This window comes from Ovis canadensis, chromosome 4 (assembly GCF_042477335.2).
Source record: "Ovis canadensis isolate MfBH-ARS-UI-01 breed Bighorn chromosome 4, ARS-UI_OviCan_v2, whole genome shotgun sequence".
NCBI lineage: Eukaryota > Metazoa > Chordata > Mammalia > Artiodactyla > Bovidae > Ovis > Ovis canadensis.
In genome coordinates, this window is record NC_091248.1 from 80,540,033 (window position 1) to 80,565,352 (window position 25,320).

Here is a 25,320-nt window from a genome sequence, read left to right on the forward strand (position 1 = left end):
ATATACAGTAGAACCTGGAGCAAGTCCCACCCGCTTCTCGGGCCCCAGTGCCCCTGTCCCAGGGAGAAGGGAAGTGGTTGAGCTCAGTGGTGGTTTGGCCGGAGGTGGGCACTGTGTTCCGTTTCCTCCCACCTCTCACCTGTGTTCACTCTGGTGCCCGTCTCTGTGCGCGAGTCCCTGTGTTTCTCTGTTTGTCTCCAGGACTCTATCTCTGGTTCTGTTTCTATGTTTGGTTCTGTCTCTGTCTCTGGGCGTATTTTCTCAATGTCTCTTTCTGTGTGTATGTCTCTGTGTATTTCTCAGTCTCTCTTTTGTTTTCTATCTGTGTGGTTCTCCCACCTTAGCCCCATCTTCCTTCTCTGTACTCCCCTCCATCTCCCCAAATCCTCTGTCTCTCCCTCCTCCCATTGCTCACTCTGTCTGCCCTGCTCTGACACCTCCTCTTGGCTGTCACTGTGGTCCTCTGGGCTGCAAAGGAGGGTCCTGCAACCACATGGGCAGGGTCATTTTCCTCCTGTGGAATCTCTAAGCCCAGCCTGGCTCAGCCTCAGCTCCTTGACCTCAGGCTCCCACCAGGTCCTGCTGAGAATGGCAGGCCCATCAATGCTGAAGGATCTGCCAGGGTGGTGAAGAGACACCCCACCTAATTCAACCCCATGGGGAGGACTGGGGTCCCCACCTCCCAGAACCCCGCTCTAGAGACACGCTGAAGACCTGGTTGTATTAAAATGGGAACACATAAACTAGATGGTCTCCAGCCACAGGGGTCTTCCCCCGGCTCTGCCTGCTTGTACTTGGGAACCAGGGATGATGAAAAAAGGCTAAGCCCTGTCCTCAGAGAGCCCCAGGGTGCTTGAAGACCAAGCTCACCCAAATCAGCCGTAAGGGACTGGAAAGATAAGCTTGGTGGGCACTGGAGCATTCCTAGAAGGCTTCCAGGGGCGTGGGCAGGACTGGTTCTTGAGATCTTGAAGCAGTGGGGACATCACATTTTTTTTGAGGACAGGTCTGGTGCCAGGGTGGAGCCTCAGCTCCAGAGTCCCAGGAAGATGGCCCTCTGCATTGAGAAATAGAAGCTGTGACTCCAGGCACTCATGTCTGCATTCCTAGTCCCCAGTGAGACCCAGCCACACCCTGAGCCCTGAAGCCCAAGGGTCAGCAGTCACCCTTTTGAGAACTGTCCCCTGCTGGGAGAGAGGGAAAGTTGGATGCCTATCACTGAGGGTTTGGCTGAGGGAAGGAGGAGGAAAGAAAGATAGCAGAAAAGGACGCCTCTCTGGCCATAAACACCTGAGAACTTCTGTGCTGAGTCTGGCATTCCCCTCCCTTGCTGCTTAAGACTGGGAGATGCTTGGTCCGTAGAGTAAAAGATACTTACCCAGGGTTCCGCAGAAAGCCAGCGCCCTGAACAGTCTCTGCTGGCTCTGAGAGCTCTTGGCCCACACCCCGCATCTGCATGCATGGGGCCTGGACCACTGAGAAACATTAGCAGTGGACTCCCAGCTGTCCCTTTGCCTAAGCACCCTTCATCTCAGGCAAGACCAATGCGGCCTCCCGTGACTCCCTCACCCCCTCACCAGGAATCCTCCACTTAATATCCCTTCATTGGGCTTATATGTTTCCCTTTCTCCACTAGAAACAAGCTCTTCAAAGAGGCATAAGACCCGAATCAGCCTTCCAGGGTCTCCTGTGTTAGAGAGAGAGATGTTTAAAGAGAACTGTTTGGTATTTGCTCTTCAGTGAAATAGCACAGCCAAGGCTGTAGGAATACATGGAAGAAAGTTGATTCCGAAAAAGAAAGGAAAGCAAGTTGGGAAGACTTCATGGAGCAAGTGCTATGGAGCACGCCCTGGATAATTGGGCCAATGATGTGTCAGGTGGAAGGGAGAGTGGGAACAGCCGGAGAGGGGGAACAGGGCCAGCTCATGGAGGCCTTGAATGCCAGGGCATGGGCTTCAGTTCTGCTCACACTACTCAGACCCCAGATGCTCATCCACGGCATCGTGAGGCAGGACTGGAACACTCCCGAAGAGTGCTGCTTGATGTTCAGGATGTACCTTCTAAATATGAATCCAGATTGGCTGAGACCTCTGAACTTGTCCCTCTCCCTCTCCTCCCTTCCCTCCTGCTGTTAAGTCAGAACCTGCAGCGTCCTTCGCTGTCCACTGTCCCTCCACTCTGGCAACCCCAGCAGGATCGGGAACCGCCACAGCAAATTCCACCCCCGGTGCCTCTCAGGGACCACACCAAAGGACCCTAAAGGCAACCCACCTACCTCAAACCAGGTGCTCCGGAGTCTGGCTGGAATTTCCCTTTGCAGCACCTGCAGGGGTGGGGCTGGGGATGAGGAAGAGCAGGAGGGACCCAGACTCAGCTTCAGGGGAGCCCACCTAAGTCCTGGCTGTGCTGGGATTCACTGAGTGAATGGGGTGGGGGATCCACCCCATCTGAGTCTCAGTTTCCTTATCTATGTGAAGGACACAGGAAACATACTGACTTCATGGGCCCCCGTCACAGTCAAGAGACAGCAGTGCCTGGGACTCCCTGTGCACAGTAGGCTGTTTCAGCAAGGGGAGTAGAGTGTGGCTTAGGGTCTGGAGGGAGGAGCAATCATGTCCTTGAGGGTCCCACTCACACTAAGGATGGTTGTCCTCCTGCTGGGGTGGTGTGGCCTTCTATTGGCCTTGAGAGGCACCAAGCTGTGTGGTCTCTGGATGGTGTCTTGGGGCGCCAAGAGGGGGCAGTCTGTCTACACTAAGAGGATCTGATCCCCGAAGGTCTCCAGAGAGAAGTGACCCCCTGGCCCCCAGAGACCCCTGTGTTAACAGGAGAACAAAAGACTGCCAGCCAGAGATGCCCTGCCCCACCCCCCATCAGTTCACAGAAACGATGGTTGGGAGCCAGTTCTAATTCTACTCATCTCACCTTTGGGCAGGTTTTTCTCCTCTTTGAGCCTCACTTTCTCTGTATGAGGTGGGTGGGGAGCTGGATGCATTCTCGGGGCCCCCTTCCCCTGACATCCTCCTCTCTACAGCAGCCTCTGCCTCGAGGGTCCTTCTCCCAGCCTCCCTGTGCTGGCCGGTGTCATGGCGACAAGCCGATGGAGCGTTGCTAGGCATGACTGGAAGGAGGGAGCCTGCACAATAGCGGCCCGAACAAGGGTAGGCGCCTCCTCCCACTTGCCCCTTCCCTGGAGAGGCCAGTGATCTCACACAGTGAGCTGGATTCTACTCACACCTCTTCCCTTCATCATGGACCCAGTGGGGTCTGCACTGTGCCTTCCCGACTCAGTTTCCCCACTCTCTGCTGTAGGTGTGGACATTTACCCCTCCCATACCTACTCAAGGACAGAAGGGCAGAAATCGAGAGTTGAGGGTTTGGGGAGGTCCAGAGTGATGGTGGGGTCTGGATAGCAGTGTCCACACAACACTGAAAAAAATGGGAAAGAAGTTCCCTTCCCCTCTGTCACAAGCAGATGGCCCTGAGGAGGCCCTTCCTAACCTGATGACTGGCTTGATGATGGCAGATTCTCAGTCTCTCAGTGCGGCAGGTGGGTTCCGAGTTTGGGTCAACATCACCAGCTGCCCCCACCTCTACCCCCCGCAACGTGCAGTAATCAAATAAGACAGGAAATGTGCAGGCTTAACTCAGGGAGACGCACATTGTTTGGGTAGCTCCAGGAAACTGCTGTTGGCACAGGGCTGAAGGTGAATGTGGGACAGGGGTGGGCTGCTTAGGGTTAGATCTTAGGAGCTCTCCAGTTCACTGAAGCTGCATCCACGGTGAGAAGCAGGGAGTGGTAGCATTCTGCTATCCGTGGTACTGAAAGTTTCAGTCCTGCACAGTGACCTTATTCCTTCAGTAAATATTGCTTCTGGCCCTTCCCGTCTCCCTGTCAGCACCTTTCCACCCTCACTTCTTGTCATTTTCTTTCCAGACAGCCAATGACCATATTGCTGCTCCTCCACCACAGTCTCACTCATCCCCACACCCCACCTGACTCTTCACTCTGTTTCATAACTACCACTAAAAAAATGGTCCCTCATGGCCCCCATCTCCCATACACTGTCGGTTCAACTATCAGAGATAGAAGTGCCAACCTCAGGAGTGCTTAAAAGTGACATATGGATGTCTGAGGTTGTTACAAGGGCTTGAGGGTACTACTGGCCATTTAGCAGATTGAAAAGTCCCATGTAGCAAATGCTTGACCCCCCCCCGAAATGCTAATATAACATCACTGAGAAGCAGTTTACATTACTTTTCACGAGTGGGGAAGCTGAGGCCGAAAGGGGTAGGACTTAACCAACATCACTTAATCAGCCAGAGACAAAACTACAGCTAGAATGTAGGCTTCCATCTTCTCCCAGCCAGGCTCCTGGACCACTCAGGTGACTGCCCAAACCAGAAACTCTCATCAAAGTGTCAGCCTCTGGAAGGGAGAGAGCGTATTGTAATGGGGGCTTTCAACTGGCCAGGGCCGCTCTGGGGGCAGAGTCCTGTCATGCTGCCAGGGTGAGAGTCTGGGCTTCCCAGACTACAGAGCCCTAGAAGAGAAGACCTTGCCTGCATCATACTGACCCTGGTGCCCCTGGAAGACTACACTGCACAGCACTGGCATCGACCTTTGGTGGGGGCACCTGTGTTGCTGTGGTAACAGGCACCCGCCTTGCCGCCACCATGCCCACAATTCTGGCCTGACCACCTTCCCTGAGACTCTCCGTGCCCGTCTTCCTCTGGCTCCCAGGAGGGACTCTTCCAGTCTTCCTTTTCTTCTGTCCGAGGCTGTGCCTGAGAGCTTAGTGTCCTCATTAGCCAACTCTCCCGAAGTGCTGGGAGCATCTGTCTTCCAGCCTCCTGGTACTCAGTGTGTATAACCAGAGCCTTATTCCCAGGCATGACTGGGTCCCCAGAGGGGAAGCCCCCCTCCCACCATTGCATCCCACACCTCAGACCCTGCTTTCCCAGGTTTTGCCAGATTTGAGTTAATTTGATTCAGCCCACGTGTACTCAATGGCTCACTCCCGAGGCAGGATCTGTTGACTCCGACATGGTTTCTGCCTACTTGTCTGTCCCCAGGGAGCTTAAGTTCGGTAGCAAAGAAAAGAAGGATCAATTCTAAAGAGATGAAGCCCATAGTGATGAGGTCAGATGCTCTAGAAGATTTTTCTTTTTCAAACTGTGTTGTTCTATAGCAGATTGTGAAGTAAATTTAGGGGGTCATGACTAGCACTTGGGTATAAAATACATATAATTCATTAGAAAAGAATAGAAAGAAACTATTATAGCTGTGGTAAGATAAAATTTACTTTGTGAACTGGATTCAGTCATGTGACGGATATGTGTGTGTGCACTGGACTATGATATGAAATGGATGTGCTGCTGTAGTTCAAGGGCAGTAATTGAGTGTGAAGACCTATGTTTCAAGAAATGGGAAGACATAAAGGAGGTGTTTAGAGGGAAAAGGAAGAGATTAGTACCCTGGGTACTGGGGAAGCCTCCAGGAGGAGGTGGCATTAGAGCTGGGGGTTAAAAGAGAGATGGGAGTTTGTCAGTGAGTATTGGGTGAGAGTCTCAAGGGGTGGTGTGTGCCAGGCCTGCTGGTGCAAATATCACCAGCCACTTGGAGAGGTAGTGAAGGGCCAGGCAAGTTCTACTGGGGCCTGAGTGTCAAGAGCCTTGATTAGCACACCTGGAAAGTTGGACTTTATTCTCCAGAGCAGTAAAAAGCTGTTGATGGCCTTTATTGGGCTTCCCAGGTAGCTCAGTGGTAAAGAATCTGCTTGCCAATTCAGGAGATGTAGGAGATATGGGTTCGATCCCTGGGTTGGGAAGATCCCCTGGAGAAGGAAATGGCAACCCACTCCAGTATTCTTGCCTGGAGAATCCCCATGGTCTGAGGAGCCTGGTGGGCTACAGTCCATGGGGTCTCAAAGAGTTGACATGACTGAGCATGCATGCAGCAGCAGCAGCAGCAGATGGCTTTTATTTAGATGCCAACATGAAATGGGGGTAAAGGACAGAGGGTCTAGGGGGACAAACGATGAAGCAGGGAGGCAAGAGAGGAGGCTGCTGTACCAGTCCAGGCGAGATGACCAGAGAGGAGGTGGGTAGAGGAACAGGAGAGGGGTGGACTCTGGGGGCGTGTGGAATAAAGGAGGAGACAGAATTCCATAGAGCTTGGTACCCCAAGGGCATTGATGTAAGGGACCAGAAAGGTCTCAGATCTGCAGCCTCTCTAGCCTGACCCCTCCTATCCTCAAGCCCACCCATGGTCAGTACCACCACAAGATACCGTACTTGGGAGATGAGTGTTCTCAGCTCAGGGGTAGGAATTGATGCCTCAAACTGTGGTCCTGGAGAAGATTCCTGAGAGTCCCTTGGACAGCAAGGAAATTAAACCAGTCAATCTTAAGGGAAATCAACCCTGAATATTCGTTGGAAAGACTGATGCTGAAGCTGAAACTTCAGTATTTTGGTCATCTGATGTGAGCAGCCGACTCATTGGAAAAGTCCCTGATGCTGGGAAAGGTTGAGAGAAGAAGAAGAAGGCATCAAAGGATAAGATGGCTGGATGGCATCACTGATGCAATGAACATGAACTTGGGCAAACTGTGGGAGATGGTGAGGGACAGGGAGGCCTGGCATGCTTCAGTCCACAGGGTCGCAGAGAATCAGACATGACTGGGCAACTGAACAACAACATCCTCAGGGAGCCCCACACTGATCTGAGACACCAGACTCATGCACCCGAACAGCTCAGGTCCAGGTCATATGCTAGAGCTTAAGTGTGGGGCTCAGGCTGTCAGGACGGAAGAGCATGGAGGTATTGGGAGACTCAGGAGAAAGAGACTGTTTAGATGGAAGCAATCAAAAAGGCCTTCCTGGAGGAAGGAGCTTAGCACTGAACTTCTGGAAGGCTGGATAACATCTAATAACACAGCCATAGAAGATAAAATTTTCTGCCTTTTGGACTCTAGCCAGAATCAGAGTCTGTCTCATCTCACCCAGGCCTGTTGAGAGGGACTCTAAACCCCTATAGAGAGGGACTGTTCATTTAATAAAAGCATCCACCCTCCCAAAATGCCGTTACGTTGGCTTCACCCTTTACTCTTCCTTAGTTCAGTGACATCACTGAGCCTATGCATCACATTCTCTTCACATACAACTTTTCTGTGTATAACCTGTAGGGGGAGAGACCCCACTGGGGCTGGGCGCCACGGTGAGGGGCAAGGAGCTGGTGTCTGCCCTGGGTCAGAGTCGGTGTCAGACCAACACTGGCCTAACTGACTCACACCCCGGCCGGGGACCTCGCTGACAGGTGACAGGCCCAGGAGTCAGCAGTGGGCCAGTAACAACCCCAAATTTGAAAAACTTATGAGCTCAAATTAAAAAACAATTAGGCTAATAGAATCTCCGCCATTGTTTCTGCTCTTCAGCAAGTATGCCTTCCTAATTTCATTGCTTTTAACTCACTGTTAGCTCAGCGGAAGTGGATTTTTAAAGTAACTTAATTATTTCAGAATTCATTGCTTCCAAAAACAATCAAAGGTTCCCCCCTCCAGCTCTGTGACTCTGTGCTCTGTGAACCATTTATTTTAATTAGCTTTGTATTGTGATTCAAACGTAAGCGCAAAAGAAAAATCCACAGACAACTGCCCATTAGCCAGAGAGCAGAACCCTGGTACAAATTACCGATAAACAATGGGTGGTTTAGAGTTTCTGAGTAAGCAGGGGAGGTAAAGTACAGAAAACAGCAAAATGCCGAGCAGAGGCCGCAGAGGGCTTTGGAGTTATCAGATATGAGAGGTTCTTCCTGGCTGGAGGGGACAGTGGGTTACCCGGAGAGGGTGGCTTGGGAGCTAGATCTTGACAGTCAAGCTAGGATTTAGAGAAAATAGGAGCATTCTTTGAACTTTGTACATCCCCCTTCAATAAACCCCTCCCTTCTCTATATCAGACACAGATGTTCTGAAATGTCTTTTTTGCACATCACACTCCAACTTGAACACAGAGGCGAGTTCTCAAGCGTTTAGAGAGCACGTGGTGGCCTCCGAGGCAGCTGCAGCTCAGGGTCAGCCGCACAGTCTGGTTGCCCCACGTTGCCGTCATTCCTATGCCACTGCCCAGTGGCTTAGCGGTTCGGAACAGAAGCCCTGACTTGGACCTTCTGGGTTGGAATCTTCTTATCTTTGTCTCCTTGGCAAGCTGCTCGATTGCCTTGTGCCTCACTTTTCTCATCTGTAAAATGGGTTAATCTTAGTGCTTCCTTCATCGGGTTGCTGTGAGGATGGAATGGGCAAGTGTAAATGAAGCAGTTAGAAGAGGAGCTGGCACGGGGCAGACGCCTGCTGTGTAAATAGTGACTGGGCTGCACATGGAAGTGCTGGTGCTGGTGGGAAAAGTATGGATCTCGGGAGCATAAAATGACTGTGATAAGTTTGGAAGCTATTCATCGTGCTAAAAGTAGTGAATCTTCAGCCACATCCCAGGGCTCACAATGGCGTTCAATCTTTTTTTTTTTTTTAATGTTTATTTACTGCGCCGGGTCTTAGCTGCAGCACACAGGATCTTCAGTCTTCACTGAAGCATGTGGGATCTCTAGTAGTGCCATGCAGAATTTTTAGCTGTGGTGTGCAAATTCTTAGTTTCCGTGTGTGGGCTCTAGTTCCCCGACCAGAATTGAACCTGGGCCCACTGCACTGGGAGCGTGGAGGCTTAGTCCTTGAACCACCAGGGAAGTCCCTGGGGTTCAGTTTTGAACAAAATTAAAGGAAATGTACAAATTGCTAGTCAAAGATTGTATCAGAAATGGGTTTTAATCATGCCTTTTAGCTACCCTGGGTGGTAAGCCTTCTATGCACTTTTCACATTAATGACTTTCACGTGAATGTCAGACGTGTTGTGTTTGCAGGTCTAGAGAGACTGAAACGTAGGGACCGTAACCTGTGGGTACCAGGGAGCCAGAGAGAGTTCTTGAGGAGAGAAGTGACCCCCACCCCTGCTTGGCGCTTGGCATCTTTTGTAGGGAATGCCTACCGAGAGTGCTTGGAGAATGGGACATGGGCCTCGCGGATCAACTACTCACAGTGTGAACCCATTTTGGACGATAAGGTGAGTGTCCCCACCTGCCCCACCCTCGGTCCTTGTATAAGCAGTACGACTCAGACTGAGCACAGAGGATTCCAAGGCGGGCAGAACCAGTCCTTGTGGCAGCCACCCACCCCTTTTTGCACCTCTTGTCTCTGCCCTATGTCCTGTCCTGTGCTCAGTGACACTGTGGTGCGGTAGAGAAGGGGACATAAGGCCCCACCTTCGGGAGAGCTCGGCTGGTGAGCGACACAAGCAAGGTGGCATGCCACACAAGCAGGAAATGACCGTGTGACCCGTGTCCCCACATCTGACAGGCTGTGTGACTCCCGTCCTCTGGGCCTGTTTCCCCATCTGGCATTCTGACTGTGCGACTCCATGTGGAAACAGGCGCAGTGTTCAGAGGGCTATTCCCTGCAGGTAGCTGGGTCCCCTTCAGACTTCACCCCTCCCCTTGCTCTGGAACTGGATTCTGTACTGTCTGTGGTGCCAACCTCCTCCCCTTTGAAGCTACTTCTCACTCCTGACTCCAAAAGATACATCCCACCTCCATCTTCCTCCTCATTCACCCATTACAGCCCCCAGTGAGGCTGTAACTTTTCCCCAAAAGAAGTCCAAGCTCAGAGGAAAAACATTTGTCTACCCTGAGAAAGTGATTCTACAAACTGTGAGCCAAAGGAAATCTATAGTGAGGCCACAAGAGAGGCAAGCAGGACGGTCATAAAGGAGGGAAAGTGGTCCCCTCCAGCCCTCCGCCTTCACTCTCCATCTCACAGTGCTTGAGATGTGAACACTGGTAAACCAAAGTAAGGATGGGGTGTCGGGACAGTCTGCCCTGACAGGAAGGACTGTCTTAATCATTGCCTCTGGTTAGAATTGCCAGCAAGTGGTGATAAAGCAGACTGACTTTTATTTGGCCTTGATACTGTTCTTAAAATCTCTACAGACAAGACACCCCCTCACAGCTGTACCCAGAGCAGACCGGTCCCAAGGGAACCCCAGACTTGCCATACATAGTTCACGGCTTCAGAGACCGGAGGGCAGGTTGATTACACAGATGTCAAAACTGAGTCCCAGAGGTGGAGGTCAATGCACTCTGAGGTGCATCCCACTAGGGTGTGAGCTGAGACAAAACACTCAAAATTTGGTGTAGCTACACTAAAAAATGGTGTAGCTACTTCCATTCCAGAATTAAAAATAAAATAGAAGGGATGGGGTGGGGAGGGAGGTGGGAGTGGGCTTCAGGATGGGGGGACACATGTATACCCGTGGCTGATTCATGTCGATATATGGCAAAACCCACCACAATATTGTAAAGTAATTAGCCTCCAATTAAGATAAATTAATTACAACAATAAAATAAAAGTCTACATCCCTGCACCTCTGGCCTAGCTCAGGATACATTGTGTTCAGATCTGCCCCAAAGTGCATGTCGGGACTCCTGACCACAGCCATTTATACCAAGAGCCACGCAGGGCCGACAGGAGAGAGCTGTGGGAGCCAGGTGTGCTGGCGACACCTGGAGCCTCTTCTGCCCCCGAGGTCAGGACGCACTGGGTGGCCATCGCTAGAGCAGCCGCATGCCCCAGGCCTCCAGCTGCCTGTGTGTCTGTCTGTCTGTCCAGCAGAGGAAGTATGACCTGCACTACCGAATCGCACTCATCGTCAACTACCTGGGCCACTGCGTGTCCGTGGCAGCCCTCGTGGGTGCCTTCCTGCTTTTCCTGGCCCTGCGGTGAGCCACCCCACCCCTGCTTTTTCTCCGCCCTCCCCGCCATGGCATCCCCTTCACCCATCCCAGACATGCTCACCTCCACTCCAGCAACCCTGGGGCCAATGGACAGAAGGGGCCAGGGGAGACACCAGAGCACTGACCACTAGCAGGTATGCAGAATGCAAAAGGGGTGCTGGCTCTGGAGGACTGCCTTGCCTTCATCCCAAGCTAAGTCTCTCCCTCACCTCGGGTCAGAGGGAGGGGCACAGGCCCAGCTGACCCCTGTCCCCTGCCCCAGCTGAGCTCTGAGCCCAGGTGCAGCCTGTCCCGGCTGACAGCTGTCCTGGGTCTCGCACAGGAGCATTCGCTGTCTGCGGAACGTGATTCACTGGAATCTCATCACCACCTTTATCCTGCGGAATGTCATGTGGTTCCTGCTGCAGCTCATCGACCACGAAGTGCACGAGAACAATGAGGTCGTGGGTGGAGGTTTGGGGCTGGGCCCCGGGGGCTCTGGGGGCTCCCACCTCTCTCACCCCATCTTCACATGCGGACCTGAACCTGAGCTCACCTCTACCACATCATTGTCCCTCCAGAGCTGGGGGTCGGGGAATGGGGCTCCAGATGGGGTCTTGAGAGCAGCTCAGACCAGACACCAGACTTTGGTTTATCCTGTTCCACTCCCCGTCTTGTGCATTCAGCACCTCCCTAAGGTCCCTTAGAGGAAAGGGGGCTGAAATTAACCTCTATTGAGCTTTAGCTCACTTGATTCCAATCAGAGAGTTGTAGGAATTTTCCTACGTGGAATTTTCCAGACATGGAAACCAAGGCTCAGAAAGGTTAGATGACATTGTTATGATGCCTCTGCAACTGGGCCGTCAGGCCATTGAGCAGAACAGCACATTAGCTGCCCACCCTGGATTTGTGTCAGCCGCTGTTATACAGCATCCAGGTTGTGAAACAGAGCCATGCACAGAGCTCTTCTGTCCACTATTAGAGACTGCTCAACACATTGTCTTTGGATGGCTAGTCCTGAGCACACACCCAGCCTGGCTTGCCTTTTGACTTGGCCCCTTGTTGAGCCTTGCCTTGGCATCAATGGGATTCAATCAGTTTGGGGTGTCGTGCAGCCCACTGTTGGCTTGTATTGACAAGGCATTGTTAAGCTTTGGGGGGAAGGCAGGATTTGGAGGAGAGGATCTTTGGAGTCCCTCCTCAGCAGGACTTTCTCAGAACAGGGAAAACAGACAGCCACGTGGAGCCTAAGACTGGGGCTGGGATCATGAGGGGAAGCCACAGAGGCTGAGATCAGCTCAGCTGATGCTCTGACAGCCAAGGCTATTGGGCTGAGCCGTCCACAATCCACTTCCCACACTGCCCACGCTCTCAGCTCCGAGGGTGCCCTGGGGACAAATCCCCAGGAAAAATGGCCAGGTAGGGTCCATTGAGAAGAGGTCTGGCCTGAAGCCAGACCTGGCCATGGCGCACGGTGGCTCTGGGCAGGCTTGTCCTCTGAGGGAGTGGTAGTAACTCTGCTCAGAGGGACGAGGACAAATTCCCCTCGACTAAGGAGGCACGTGGCAATGGCATTCATTTCATGGTGCCTGCCTTTGCCACCTCCATCTCCTGGAACCAGCCTGTAAGATGGCATTGTCTTTTTCTCTACAATGCAGTGAGATTCAGAGAGGTATGGCCACTTGCTAGAGGCCCCAGCATTAGCGAGTCTCCCTCATTAGACCGCTGCTGCTGCTAAGTCACTTCAGTCATGTCCCCATAGACAGCAGCCTACGAGGCTCTCCCTCCTGGGATTCTCCAGGCAAGAAGACTGGAGTGGGTTGCTATTTCCTTCTCCATTCCAGAGACAGCTGCTATCATGCTAAGCCCAGAATTTCCTAAACCCAGGAATCTGGGAGGATCACCTCCAGAGCTGTGGCTCACCTTCACAGACCCTGTACTATTTCAATAGCAGTTTTCTTTTAATTGACTCACTGTTTTTTTTCTGCATGAAATTTCATAGTCCGTCCCCAAATGGAAACCAGGCTGATTTGCTGTGAACTGAAGGTGATCCTCGAAAAAATAGGCTTCCCAGGTGGCTCAGTGGTAAAGAATCCGCCTGCTGAGACAGGAGACATGGGTTCAATCGATCCCTGGGTCAGGAAGATCCCCCAGAGGAGGAAATGACAACCTGCTCCAGTCTCCTTGCTGGCAAAATCCCATGCAGAAAGGAGCCTGGCAGGCTGCAGTCTATGGGGTTGTGTTACTGGGCTACTGAGCCCAATACATGTGCTGGAGAAAATGACAGTGATACACAGCTGTGCTGTTCAGTTCTAGCCTCTCCCTGCAGAAAGCTCAGAGCCAGACTCCCACTTTCTTTTATGAAGAAGGAGATTAGAAATCACCAGGGAGAAGTCAGACACCCTGGTTCCAGGGGAGCCTGGCCCCTTAATCTGAAAAACTGAAAGAGAAATGATGAAGGATGAAGTTTCCCCGAATGAGACTCGAGAGTGTCTAATTCCGTGTCCGTGACCTAACTCAATGACTCCCCTCTGTCAGCGCTCGAGCTGTGCACTGGGGGGCTTGGCTCCAGGCACCTGCTGACTGCCGCCTGCCCGTGCAGGTCTGGTGTCGCTGCGTCACCACCGTCTTCAACTACTTCGTGGTGACCAACTTCTTCTGGATGTTCGTAGAGGGCTGCTACCTGCACACGGCCATTGTCATGACCTACTCCACCGAGCGCCTGCGCAAGTGGCTCTTCCTCTTCATTGGATGGTGTGAGAGTCCCAGGGGGCCTGCAGGGTCGAGTGGGGAGAGGATTCTGCTGACAGGGTCACCTCCTTTCATCTTGGGTCCAAGGACGGGACCACATTGCTGTCTACCATCCCCAGGACAGCCTGAGGAGGCAGGCACTCTCCTCCATATAGACGAGGGAAAAGCAAATGGTCCCTCCAAGAGCACAGTCCACAAATGGTCCTCCTCTTCTTGCTTGGAATGGCTGATCCAAAGACCTTTGTGTCTCGCCTCAAAAGAGAAGCTGGCCAGCTCCACTTCTGTATCAAAAATCTCAGAAAATCACACTGTCCTCTCATCTCTCTGACCTGCTTGGAGGGGATAGCTGAGAGTAGGGGAGGGGTGGGGCAGGGGTCTAGGAACAGGGGCCCCCAAGGTCCTAGATGGCCTGCAGTTGAATGATTGGAAACAATGTCCTAGCCCTGTGTGGTCCCCCGACTATGCTCTTCAAGAGGGTGTCCTGACCATCTCTCTGTCCACTGCAGCAGTGTCTGTCCTTCTTTCAGGTGTCCCCTGCCCCATCGTCATTGCCTGGGCCATTGGCAAGCTCTACTACGAGAATGAACAGTAAGTAGGACTGGCCAGCCGTGAGCAGGTAGGAAGTGCAGCCATGCCAGGACAGATTCACTTTTCCGTTGTTTTAAAATAGAAAAACTTTCCCCGGCACCCAGAGGTACTCATGTGATAGGTGTCAAGTCAACTTTGTGGAACTGAGTTGGCATCCAATGCATGACCCCCTTGGCCTTTGGTAAGCCCTCCTCCTGGAGTTGGGTGTGGCGAGCCTGGCCTGGGCCCTATGGAGGAGGCCAAGGGCTCCCAGGTTTCAGGCCAGAGCACATCCAAGATTGTGGCATTGAGCCTCTCACAGATGCCCCGGGTCAGGCCAGTGGACACTTGTTTCAGTCTGCATCCCAGTCTCTGCCTGGGCTGCAGTGTTTCACACTGGGGCCCTCTGCACCAGAGACTTTGAAATAGCCTCAGCACAGATGGCGGCAACAGGTCAGCCAGGGAATGGTGGGGAAGTTGGGAGCCACCAGCTGAGAGAAGGGAGGACAAGGAACGTCAGTCTCTATGTTCAGATCTTCTAGCAGTCTCCAAGGCTGGAGAGAACAGATGAGATTTAGGGGTGGGGACAGGAATGGGTAGGTTCCAGGCTCCTAGCAATAAAAGCTGCCCAAGAGTGAGAGGGCTGCCTTGAGAGGTAGTGAGCTTCCCGTCGTGGGGGCATTTAAGCAAAGAAAAAAATCCCTGTGCTAGGAGGGCAGCAGTGAGCGCACACACACCTAGGCAGTGTGCACTGGTGGCCTCCAGGGTGTGGAAGACATAGAACTTCCTGAAGCCTGCAGGGCCCTTTCTGAGGTCCGCTAAGAGTTGCTGACAGCTGAACTGGGTCCTGGGCTAACCCTGCTCAGACCCTGAAGCTTCTCCACTCCTGGCATCCCCAGAGAATAACCAACCAACGTAGAAGCAGGCTTCCTCCCCCGAGGGAATGAGGCTGGGGATCCACTGGGGGAAGGCTCCTGCTTCCACACCTGCGGCTTTGTGTGGCCAAGTGCCTGGCCCAGGAACGGCGTGCTCCAAGCAACGCGGGAACAGGTGGTACGGGCAGTTGGGCTTTGGGCCAGCGAGAGGGAACCCAGCTCTGCATTCATGAGTCTCTTGTGGGTCTAGCCCTGGGCCCAGCAGTCTGGGATGGGGGTGGGGGAGTGGGGGGAAGGAGACCCAGACCCTCCCTTAGTCTACCTGAGGAGACCAGACCCTCCACATAGGACAAAAGGCAGCTCAGGAGTGAGCCAAGGAGGTCAGTGGGTCTGGAGCTGTCCATCCAGGCTTCAGGGGGAGGAGCAGCCATGGAGATGGGGTCTCAGAAAGGATCAAGCCAGAGGACCCTGGCTCCAAGGCTGCAGTGGCCCCAGGCTGTGGTTCAGCAGGCCACTTACAGCCACCCCATCTTTGCAGGTGCTGGTTTGGCAAGGAGCCCGGAGACCTGGTGGACTACATCTACCAGGGCCCCATCATCCTCGTGCTCCTGGTAGGTCCTCAGTGGGAACTGGGACTGGGCTGGGCACCCGGAGGACTGCAGAGGACCCACTGCAGAGATGCTGGGGAAGGACGTGGCCTGGAGCGGCCCCTCCCCCCGCCCCCACACACACTCTACACTGTACCGCGCTGCTTGGCACTCCGTTCTCTCTTTTCCAACACTCTGATGCAGCCCCCTTCCCCTCTCTGGCCCTTGGGTTCTTTCTCTGGGCAGAGAGTGAGTCTGACTGGCAGATTTCTAGTGCCTCTGACATCTGATATCCCCTTGCCAGGTTCAGTGTCGAGACAGCCAGGCGGGGGGAGAGAGGCCAACTGGTGACCAGAGAAGGGTCTGCAGGATTTGATTCAGCCCAGACCTACCTCTCCCTCCACCCGCAGAGACCTCCTCCGGGGCTCAGCCCACCGCCCCCAGCCTGGAGCAAGTGGGACCGAATGAAGCGGAGCATAATGAGCAATTGTTCCTTACCCAGCTCCCCGCCCTTTGCCAAAAGTATTCACATCTAAGATATAATTGCCGCCACATCTCTAAACCACAGCGAGCTTTAATTAAGGTAGAGTTTAAGTAGAAGCTGCATTCTGCAAAAAAATGAACCCATTATATATCATACATTGAAAAAAAAAAAAAAGGAACATACAAAAGAGCCCCATAAGAAATTGGCATTTACGTAAGACTTATTTCAGGCTTGGTAATTTCAGGCTCCTGTATGTACCAGCTTCCTTAAAGGGCCACTCGCTCCCTGTGGGAAGCTTGAGAGGGAAGGGCCATGCCCCTCTCGCACACAGCAGGTGCCTAATGGGGGTTTCTTTGGTCTACCTTGGAGACAATGACTGTTTATCTCTTTTTATCTCCTTACTCTCCACCGTTTTGTAGCTTCCTTCAGGATTCATTTGACCCCTTTCTGGAGTGTCCTTGATATATATGACTAAGAAGGTTTTTCACCCACTGCCTGAAACTCTGCCATCAGGGTTCCATTCATTTCAGAAATGGAAGCCATTCGTTGTCAGCAGTCAGAGGGGGGGATCATTGTCCTTGGATTCCCAGCTGCAATGAGTCACGGATCCCCACCCCCTCCACAGTGTGAATGGAAACCCCATGAGACCCATCCCTTCCCCACCAGCAGCTGAGAGCCCATTCTGGAGGGAGAAGGCTTCTGATGAGCCTGAGAACCAGCCAAGGAAGGCTGACCTGGGTGGGGTGCAAGCCCCCTCTGCAAAGATGCTGGACAGCAGTGAGGAAATGCACAGAGAAGGGGGACAGGCTTGGAAGGCCGTGTGTGTGTGTGTGTGTGTGTGCATGCGCGCGCACACGTGTGTGTGTGTGTGTGTGTGTGTTAGTCACTCAGTCATGTTAGACTCTTTGCCACCCCATGGACTGTGGCCTGCCAGGCTCCTCTGCCCGTGGAATTCTCCAAGCAAGAACACTGGGATGGGTTGCTGCGCCCCTCTCCCAGGGAATCTTCCTTTCCCAGGGAAAGAACCTGGGCCTCCTGCATTAGCAGGCAGATTCTTTACCTTCTGAGCCACCAGGGAAGCCAGGAAGGCCCAATGTAAGACCCAATTCCCGCCTCCTGTCCATGCCCCCTTCTTTGGTTCCACCCTCACTAAGGGCCCTGTGCTTGTCTTTCCCCATGGACCCAGCCCACACTCTGCTATGTGCATGGACAGGGCTTCCAGGTTCTACATTCAACCCTTCCAGAAGCTCTATCTTCATTCCCGGTCCTCATATCCTTGAAGCCTGGAGGTAGGGATAATGCTCTCGTTTCACAGATGAAGAACCTGAGAGATGAAATGACTATACAGGGTTACCACTCATAGCTAGCTGAGCTGAGACCCAAGGGGCGGGTCACCCACCACATCTCGTTGTCCTTTCCATTGGATGCAAGCTCAGTGCCCCTGCCACTGCTGCTCTCCCCTGGCAGTTCACAACTGTCCAAGAAACCCGTGCTCGTTTCTAGGTCCTGGGAAGGGAGTTGGCTTGGTTGGGTTTGCAGGAGGCTGTTGTCACTGGAGTTGGAGTGGGAAAAGCACAAGCTCAGTGCTCTCCGTGAGTATTTGAACGTGACCTTCCCAGACAGGCTCGGTGGCAATCCCTGCTAGATCGGCAAGGAAGCAGAAGCTCAGAAAGGTTAATTAAGCAATTTTCCCAAGGCCACGCAGACTCTAGTTGGAATAGCTGAAATTGGAGCCAGGTGTGTTCACGTGGGAGGTGGTCCCCAGAAGTAGGATGAGAGTGAAAGCAGAAGACGAGGAAGGAAACCAACAGAGGTGAAGTGATGAGCAGGCTTCCCCGGGGCAACAAGCGGGAGTCTCAGAACTGACCCTCGGTTGCGAAGCCAGGTTACTTACCCACACGCTTCATGTCCCGTCAGTGGAGGATGCCCTGGGGACCTGGAATCCCCACATTTCTCTCTGTTTCTGGCTGAGCTAGCTCCCCTGGCACCAGAGAAAGCCCCAGCCTGGAAACTGCCCTCTGCAGGTATAGGAGAATGGTGGATGGCACGTGAGGGCTGTCTGGCGAAAGACTCGGCTCTTTGTTCCATGGATGGTGTCTTCCCCAGCAGCATCTCAGCTTCCCCTGTCCCAGATGCAAGTTCCAGGGCCCTCATCTGCCCCTGGGAATCTCTGGGTAGGTCCAGGTCTGTATTGGGAGTAAGCACCTTTGATGTGCATACTCTAGTTGAAGAACTGTGGTGTGTCCAGCGGCCTTGTGGTCAGGGATGTGTCGTCTGGGCTTTCTCCATGGCCCAGACAGGGCCCTGCGTGTAGTTGAATTCAGGACCTGGGCCTCTGAGATGCTCTAGATCCAGGCAAGACTAGCAGGCTGGCTATGTTGCTTGAGCCAGTGAATGTGCATGACAAGCTGAGGCTGGGAGAGGTGTGAAGAGGGAGCAGAGATGGGATGGCAGCACCCCAATACCCAGAGCTGAAGGGATGCGGAGGACACCCCCAAGGGCTGGGGCTTCCTCTCCAGGCCTGGGTTTAAAGGACAGGAGGAATCATGTCTGAAGCCAAGAAGGAAGAGATGTCAGGCCTCCTCCCTCCCTGCCTGACTCTGCACATGCGCAGACAGGGAAGGTTTGGGAAGGTGGGGGTGGGGGGGGCGGGGAGGGCGGTGTCAGCACCTCCCTGGGGCAGGGAAGAAGGTGCCTGCAGTTAAATGAGGTGGAGAAGATGTTGTAAATGGAGAGGCTGGGAGCCAAACTCAAAAGGAAAGAGTGACTTTGGGGCTGCACAGACCAGGCTGAGATGGGGTGGGAACAGTGTCACCAACTCCTGCCTGGTATGAGGAGAGGGGATAAGGCCTTGTCTCCCAGACCCTCCACACCAGCCCCTGTCCTGCTCTTGCCTCACAGAAGAGGCCCTGTAACTCAAAGGTGCACAGCAACTGCTTATTGGGTAGATGGGTGGATGCGTAGGTGGTTAGTGAATCTGTGTATGTTATCTGTTAAGTGAGTGAGAGGGTAGATAAATTGATGAATAGAATGTTGAATAGATATTTGGATGGATGGATGGGTGGTTGGATGGATGGGTAGATGAATATCACACTTTAAATAAGTGGGTAGTTGGGTAGAGAAGTTAATAAATGGATGGTCAAGTAATATTTGGATGGATGGATTAAAGGAATGATGGATAAAAGTGAGTGGATAATTGAACTGAATTGGTTAAAGGGTTTATGGATGAATATTGAATAAGGTTTAAAATGCAGGGAAATATGGAAGAAGTGAGAATATATTTTGATTCCCATAAGCTCTATTCTCAGAGAAGTTAGGAAGAATCAGAAAAGGTCAAGTGTTTTGTATCACTTGTATGAGAAAATTAGAATCTACCTATGTGTCAAAGTGACCTCATGATCCAGGAGAATATAACAGAAACCCAGGAGCTAGAGCTTAGATGAGCCTCAAGAGGAAGCAAGGTGCATTAGGGCATGGCAGCCCTGGCTGAAAGCTTCCACCGGCCCTCACCCTGGGTTCACCGGGCTGGACCACTACAGTTCAGGAGCAGCAGGCTGAGACTGAGAAGGGACCCCCATCCCCACCCCAGGCCCCTGGAGCATCCTCAAGCTTAGGGTTGATCCAGAGGCCACAGGGATGTCTGTGTCCCCAAACTCCCCGTCTGGGGTCTGGAACTTAGGAGACTTCAGAAATGACAGAGTCTCAGGCCTGGGACAGGAGGGGTGGGTGTGTGTGTGCACACATCCTCAGACGTGTGTACACACATGACCCAGCAGACACCCCTGGGCTAATATGTATCTCCCTCTTTCCTGGGAGAGATTCCTGGGGTGTCAGGCCTACAGTGCTCACTTTCTTGTCTACTTGTACATGGAGATGGATGAAGAGAGACACAGGCATGTCCGTGTCCCCAGATACACATTCACATGTGAGCACACTCCCAGGCAAACATCCCAGCACAGAGCACAGACCCACATGGGACATTGAGAGGGCAGCACACGGACAGACACACAGATGAGCCGACACTTGCACGCCCACAGAGACCACACACAGCCTGAAGCTGCCCCAGGAGGCCACTTGGGCAGGTCCTGGGGAGAGGCTGGGTGTGGCAGGCTCCGATGCTAAGGGAAGGCTCAGAATGAAGATAAATGAGGCCCTTCTAGGAGCCTCGGAGTCAGCCCAGGGGCCTGTTCATCCCCATGGCCTCAGAGGTGTCTGTGAATATTTTAGCGTTTTCCTCTAAAAAATAAATGGTGAGAGATTAATCAGTCCTCCCAGCAACTGAGTTATTAATTGCTCCATCTGGCCGGATCTGCTCCACCAGGGCAGGGCCATCCTCTGTCCAAAGGACCTCCAGGAGCCCCTCAGTTGACAGGTGGGGGCCCTGCAGCAGGGGAGTGTGGGCAGAGGGCCAAGCAGGGCCCTGGGTTCCTTTGGCATTCCTGGAGAGGGCACGGATTTGGGGACTCTGAGGAGTTGTGCCTCCAAGTCTGTGTTTCCTCCCTTGGGCCTGGGGGTGGAGAAGCAGGCTTTGGAACCCTCAGGTGACAGGGGGCTGAGCAAATGGGGTACCTGCCTGCCCTTAGAAGGGAGGAGCAGAGGCCTTGGGACCCCACGCAGGTGCCGGGGTAACAGGTGGAACGGGAGTGTGCATGGGACATGGATTTTCAGGGGGCTTCAGGGGAGAAGGCTGTCTCTCAGCTCGTCCCCACCTCATAGCTCTTCCTTTTTCCTTCCCTGCTCTTCTCCCTCCAGATCAACTTTGTATTTCTGTTCAACATTGTCAGGATCTTAATGACAAAGTTACGAGCATCCACCACATCAGAGACAATCCAGTACAGGTAAGTGATGGGTGCCTCGACCCTCAGCAGGGAAGGAATGAGGAGACCATCTGGGCCATCCCCCTGCCTCTGGGCAGGACCCTCCGAGTTTCACCTGGGGGCCTCACTCAGGCTCCCAGAAGAAACACCAGCCAGTGAGGACCCACCTGCAGTGTGGGCTCAGCTGGGTCTTGTCACCTTTTCCCCCTCCACCCCCCAGGAAGGCGGTGAAGGCCACCCTGGTTCTCCTGCCCCTTCTGGGCATCACCTACATGCTCTTCTTTGTCAACCCCGGGGAGGACGAGCTGTCGCAGATCGTGTTCATCTATTTCAACTCCTTCCTGCAGTCATTCCAGGTGGGGCGCACGGCGGGATGGGGCTGCAGTGAGCTTCCCTGACCTGGCACGCTCAGGCACCCCTGCCCTCATAGAGCACTTCAGTGGGGCTGGCGCCCACGGGGTTCACTTCATACACACTGAAGTACAAGTGTGTGCACACCCAGGGTCAGGTGGGCCCACCCCCGACTGGATCAGGGTCACCCTCGCCTGCGCCTACTGCAGGCCCCAGCCCCTGCTCCGAGGCTATGGCTCACAGTGAACCCCAGTAAGCCTGCTCCATGATGGGGGTGCCCACCCAGCTCTGAGCCTCTGGGGGCCTGAGTCAGAGTGTTCCCCCAGCCACCCCATCCCTGCTCCAACCCCCACCCCCAGGCAGAGCGGCTCCCGCAGCAGGCCACTGACCTCTCCCTCTTCCTCCCCAGGGTTTCTTTGTGTCTGTCTTCTACTGCTTCTTCAATGGCGAGGTATGTCACCCGTCCCAGGGAGGCCTGGGCTCTGAGGTCCTCAGACCCCATTCCAGGGCAATTTGAGGGGAGTCCCTGACTCTGGAAAAGGGAGGGCCAGAGAAACCACTCAACTCTGGGGAGACAGGAATCCTGTTTCAGGGACTCCAACCAGTTTAGAAGGTCAATTCTGCAGGCAGAAACAATACACCAGCTCTCCACAATGCACCCGGAAAGCTGGGTGGGCAGCCACCCAGGCCGCAGGGGCTCATGGGAGAGGGAAGCCAGAACATGGCTGATGACAGGAGAGCGCATCCTGAGATGCGCTCAGGATGTGAGCTGTGCATCCAGGCTTTTATGGCCCAGGGAGCAGAAAGACACCAGTGCACCCTTCCATCTCCCTGCTGCTTGAGGGACAACAGGCCTCCAGGTGGTTTCAGAGAGCCAGGCTCCAGTGAAACCTGGTGAGCTTTACAAAGCCCAGAATCCTAGCAGAGCAGATTTGCAGGAGAGAGGCTCACTCAGGCCTGTGATGGGTGAGGACCCATCGTAGGTGCTAGGGCAGGAAGCAGATACCCTCCCAGGGCTCGAGAGTTTCCATACACCCCAGAGAAATTCCAGTGACGTCCTGAGGCCCCTTCACCTGCCCGTGCACAGGGTGATAGTGGGGTCTGCATGCTGGGGTCTCTGTCAGTTAAAGCAGACCCCAGGTAGGAGAGTCCACAGTGGAGACCAGGATGGGCTGCTAAAGGGTAGAGAGAGGAGGAGCCACTAAAGCAAGCAAACAGTGAATGCTTGCAGACCATTTATTCTGTTTAGCCATGTGGCAGGCCAGCATGTGGGGGACATGATCCATTTTGCAGAAAATTCTTCCGTTGCAATGCAGGTGAGAATAGAGTGGCACCAGTGACAGTCAGGTCTTGAAATGAGTAGTGCTCCATCTCAGCTGCATGCTGGGGTAAGCAGGGCGTAACTTGCAGGGGCATAGAGATCAGGGCTACAGAGGAAGTGAGAAGGACCCTGCTTTTGGAACCAGCCTGTCCCTGGGTGTGAGGGTGGCAGTCAGGTGGGCCACCTCAGCCTCCCGTGATGGCCCAGCAAGAGGCAGGGGGCAGGGGAGAGGACTGGCTGGGACCTCAGGATCGTCCTCCCCCTCCCCCGCAGGTACGCTCAGCTGTTAGGAAGAGGTGGCACCGCTGGCAGGACCATCACTCCCTCCGAGTCCCTGTGGCCCGGGCCATGTCCATCCCCACATCGCCCACGAGGATCAGCTTCCACAGCATCAAGCAGACAGCTGCTGTATGACCTCTGAGTGCCCCCTTCTCGCCCATCACTTGACCACCAGGACAGCATCCCCATTTTCCTTAGCACCTTTCTCTGGGTTCTTCCAGCCATGCAGGCCCTGGTGGGGGCAGAGAGAAGGGAAGCACAAGGGGGGGTCTCAGGAACCAGGGCCGGCGGGGCCCCAAGGCTCAGTGCGAGAGGGAGCCGAGCTGAGAAGTCACAGGAACCCCCAGAGAAGAGCAGGTCACAGATCTTCAGGCATTGCCCACACGGGCCTCTGGCTGGATCCTTACTGTCACCCTGGTATAAGACGAAGAACTGAGGCCCAGAGCCAGGAAGGGCTTTCATGACAGACCAGGGGCTCCTGTGCCCCCACTCACAGCTAAGGGTCTTCCCACCAGCAGCAGAGTGATGGCTGGCCCCTCCAAGCCTTCTGCCTCTGTGTTCAGTGGCGCCCCTGCAGTTGGAGGGAGGCACAGCAGCTGAAGAGATGACTTCCACCGGCTTCATCCCAGAGCTCTCAACCTAGAAAAGCCTCACCTAGCCCCAACCCCTGACCCCATCCTGCTGCCCCTCGGGCTCTTAGAAGGATATGCTGCCTCCTTTACTGAGGGGCCTCTTCTCATCCTGGTCCACAGATTCAGAGCCTGGGGGAGGGGCAGGTGAGGAGGAAGATGCTTCCAGGATGGCACATACTCTTAGACCAACCAGATACATAGTACAGGACAAAACGGGGAGGAGAAGAAGCCTGGGGGGGTGCGTTGGGAGAAGGAGTAGGGTAGAAAGAGCAGAAACCAAAGTTTGACTTTGGTGGCTGGAACTAATCCCTCAGCCCCGACCTGAGGCTGGGCTTCAGTCTCCCCTTCAGAAACATCTGTGCTATCTGAGAAATAAACCATGCCTTTGTGGAAACGCAGCCTCCCCTCAAGGGAAGGGGTGCTGTGGGCCAAGGATGGTGGGCCAGGTCCACCCGCGTTTGCAGAGACTCTCGCCCTGGCCTGGGGCCGGTTCCCCCTCTCCACCAATGCCTGCGGGTCTGTCCCTTTTGTTCACCAGGCCAGTGACTGCCCTTCCTGCTAATGCAAAGGCAGTTTAATTCAGCATGAAGGAGAGGCGCACCCCAGCAGGCTGCGGTCTGTTCCTGTTTCCTGTTCTGGAGTCTCGAGGGAGGTATAGAGCTGGCCCCTGCAGTCTCCATGGGTGATTACCGGGACTGGCTCCATCTTGGCCTCCATCTGCCCTTCCCTCCAGGAGAGGGTGGGAGTCAAAGGGCAGGGAGAGCCACCAGGCCAGGGTTTGAAAGAGCTTTTGCTCTTGGTATACTGCCCCCACCCCATTTTTAAAAAATTATGTATCTCATCTTGCACATTTTTAAGTTGGCATCTAATATTTTTCACATAAATTTTAAAACTTGTGAAGAATGTGATTGCTGGCATTTGGTATTTACATTTTAAAAATAAAACTGCCACAATGCTTTACAATACATCATATAAAATCCAAACAGTGGTGATTTAACTCTCATCTATTTAAAACAAAAATGCAACCTGCTCTTCCTTAACAGCTGGAAATCTTAGGATGTTCCTTTTCTCTTGGGATTTGTACTTCCATTCCATTCCCCCTACAGAATTTCTTAGTAATGCAGCATTTTTTATGGTTAAAAGTTTATTTCTTACCTTATCATACTTCTCTGCCACAAATAAACATTTAGAAATTAGAATTGAAATAACTTCCTATGACAAAACAGTCTAAGGGTTTTTTTTTTTTAAGTCTTCTGGATTGAGTTATTACAACTGATTTTTTGACATAAAATATAATGTACAAGTGATTAAAACAATATAGATGTCTAAAATTTTTTATAAGTAATTGCTGAACCTAGAAAGGAAAATATTGAAAACACATCTTAGTGAAACAAATAAGAAATTATTTGTGAATCTGTGGATGCATCAGGACCCAGCCTCTTTATTTCCTTCCATTTTTATAGCTCTACATGCTGAGAAGCCTTTCACACAAATAAGTATAATAGATGTCACCCAATTCTCTGAACTCTTTTTGACATGTGTGCCAAAAATTGCGCAGTGATTTATCATCAAAGGTGATCTGTCAACTGGCCACATGATTAAGTCCTCTGTAAATGAGGCTGCAAATTTTCATTTTTCGAACAACCTCAGACTTGTCAAGGTCTTTGCTGTGTGGAGAATATGCTTTTTGGGTGGTCCCAAAGCACCAGAGCACCTGGACTTCCTCCAGTGCTGGGGCTGGGAGGGGTGGGGTTAAGCTCTGGGAGGTGCTTGAATGAGATGCAGGAGGGGGATTCTCTGCTTCACACCTGTGCAGCAGAGAGAGGTGGGGGCCCTGACT

The 25,320-nt window shown here is 53.1% G+C and overlaps 1 protein-coding gene across 2 annotated transcripts in view; it reads left to right on the plus strand.

Annotated features, from left to right (window-relative positions):
* Window positions 1-24,463, plus strand: part of CRHR2 (corticotropin releasing hormone receptor 2) — a 44,901-nt gene extending 20,438 nt beyond the window's left edge. For both annotated transcript variants that reach the window (XM_069586728.1, XM_070292373.1), the window contains 11 exons: window positions 9,026-9,111; window positions 10,713-10,822; window positions 11,160-11,277; window positions 13,419-13,572; window positions 14,095-14,155; window positions 15,548-15,620; window positions 20,833-20,918; window positions 21,118-21,253; window positions 21,658-21,699; window positions 22,843-22,977; window positions 24,019-24,463. In XM_069586728.1, coding sequence (XP_069442829.1) covers window positions 9,026-9,111; window positions 10,713-10,822; window positions 11,160-11,277; window positions 13,419-13,572; window positions 14,095-14,155; window positions 15,548-15,620; window positions 20,833-20,918; window positions 21,118-21,253; window positions 21,658-21,699; window positions 22,843-22,977; window positions 24,019-24,042 — 1,025 coding nt within the window. In that variant the 3' untranslated portion in view covers window positions 24,043-24,463. The remainder of the gene's footprint in view (window positions 1-9,025; window positions 9,112-10,712; window positions 10,823-11,159; window positions 11,278-13,418; window positions 13,573-14,094; window positions 14,156-15,547; window positions 15,621-20,832; window positions 20,919-21,117; window positions 21,254-21,657; window positions 21,700-22,842; window positions 22,978-24,018) is intronic.
* Window positions 24,464-25,320: the final 857 nt, after the last annotated feature.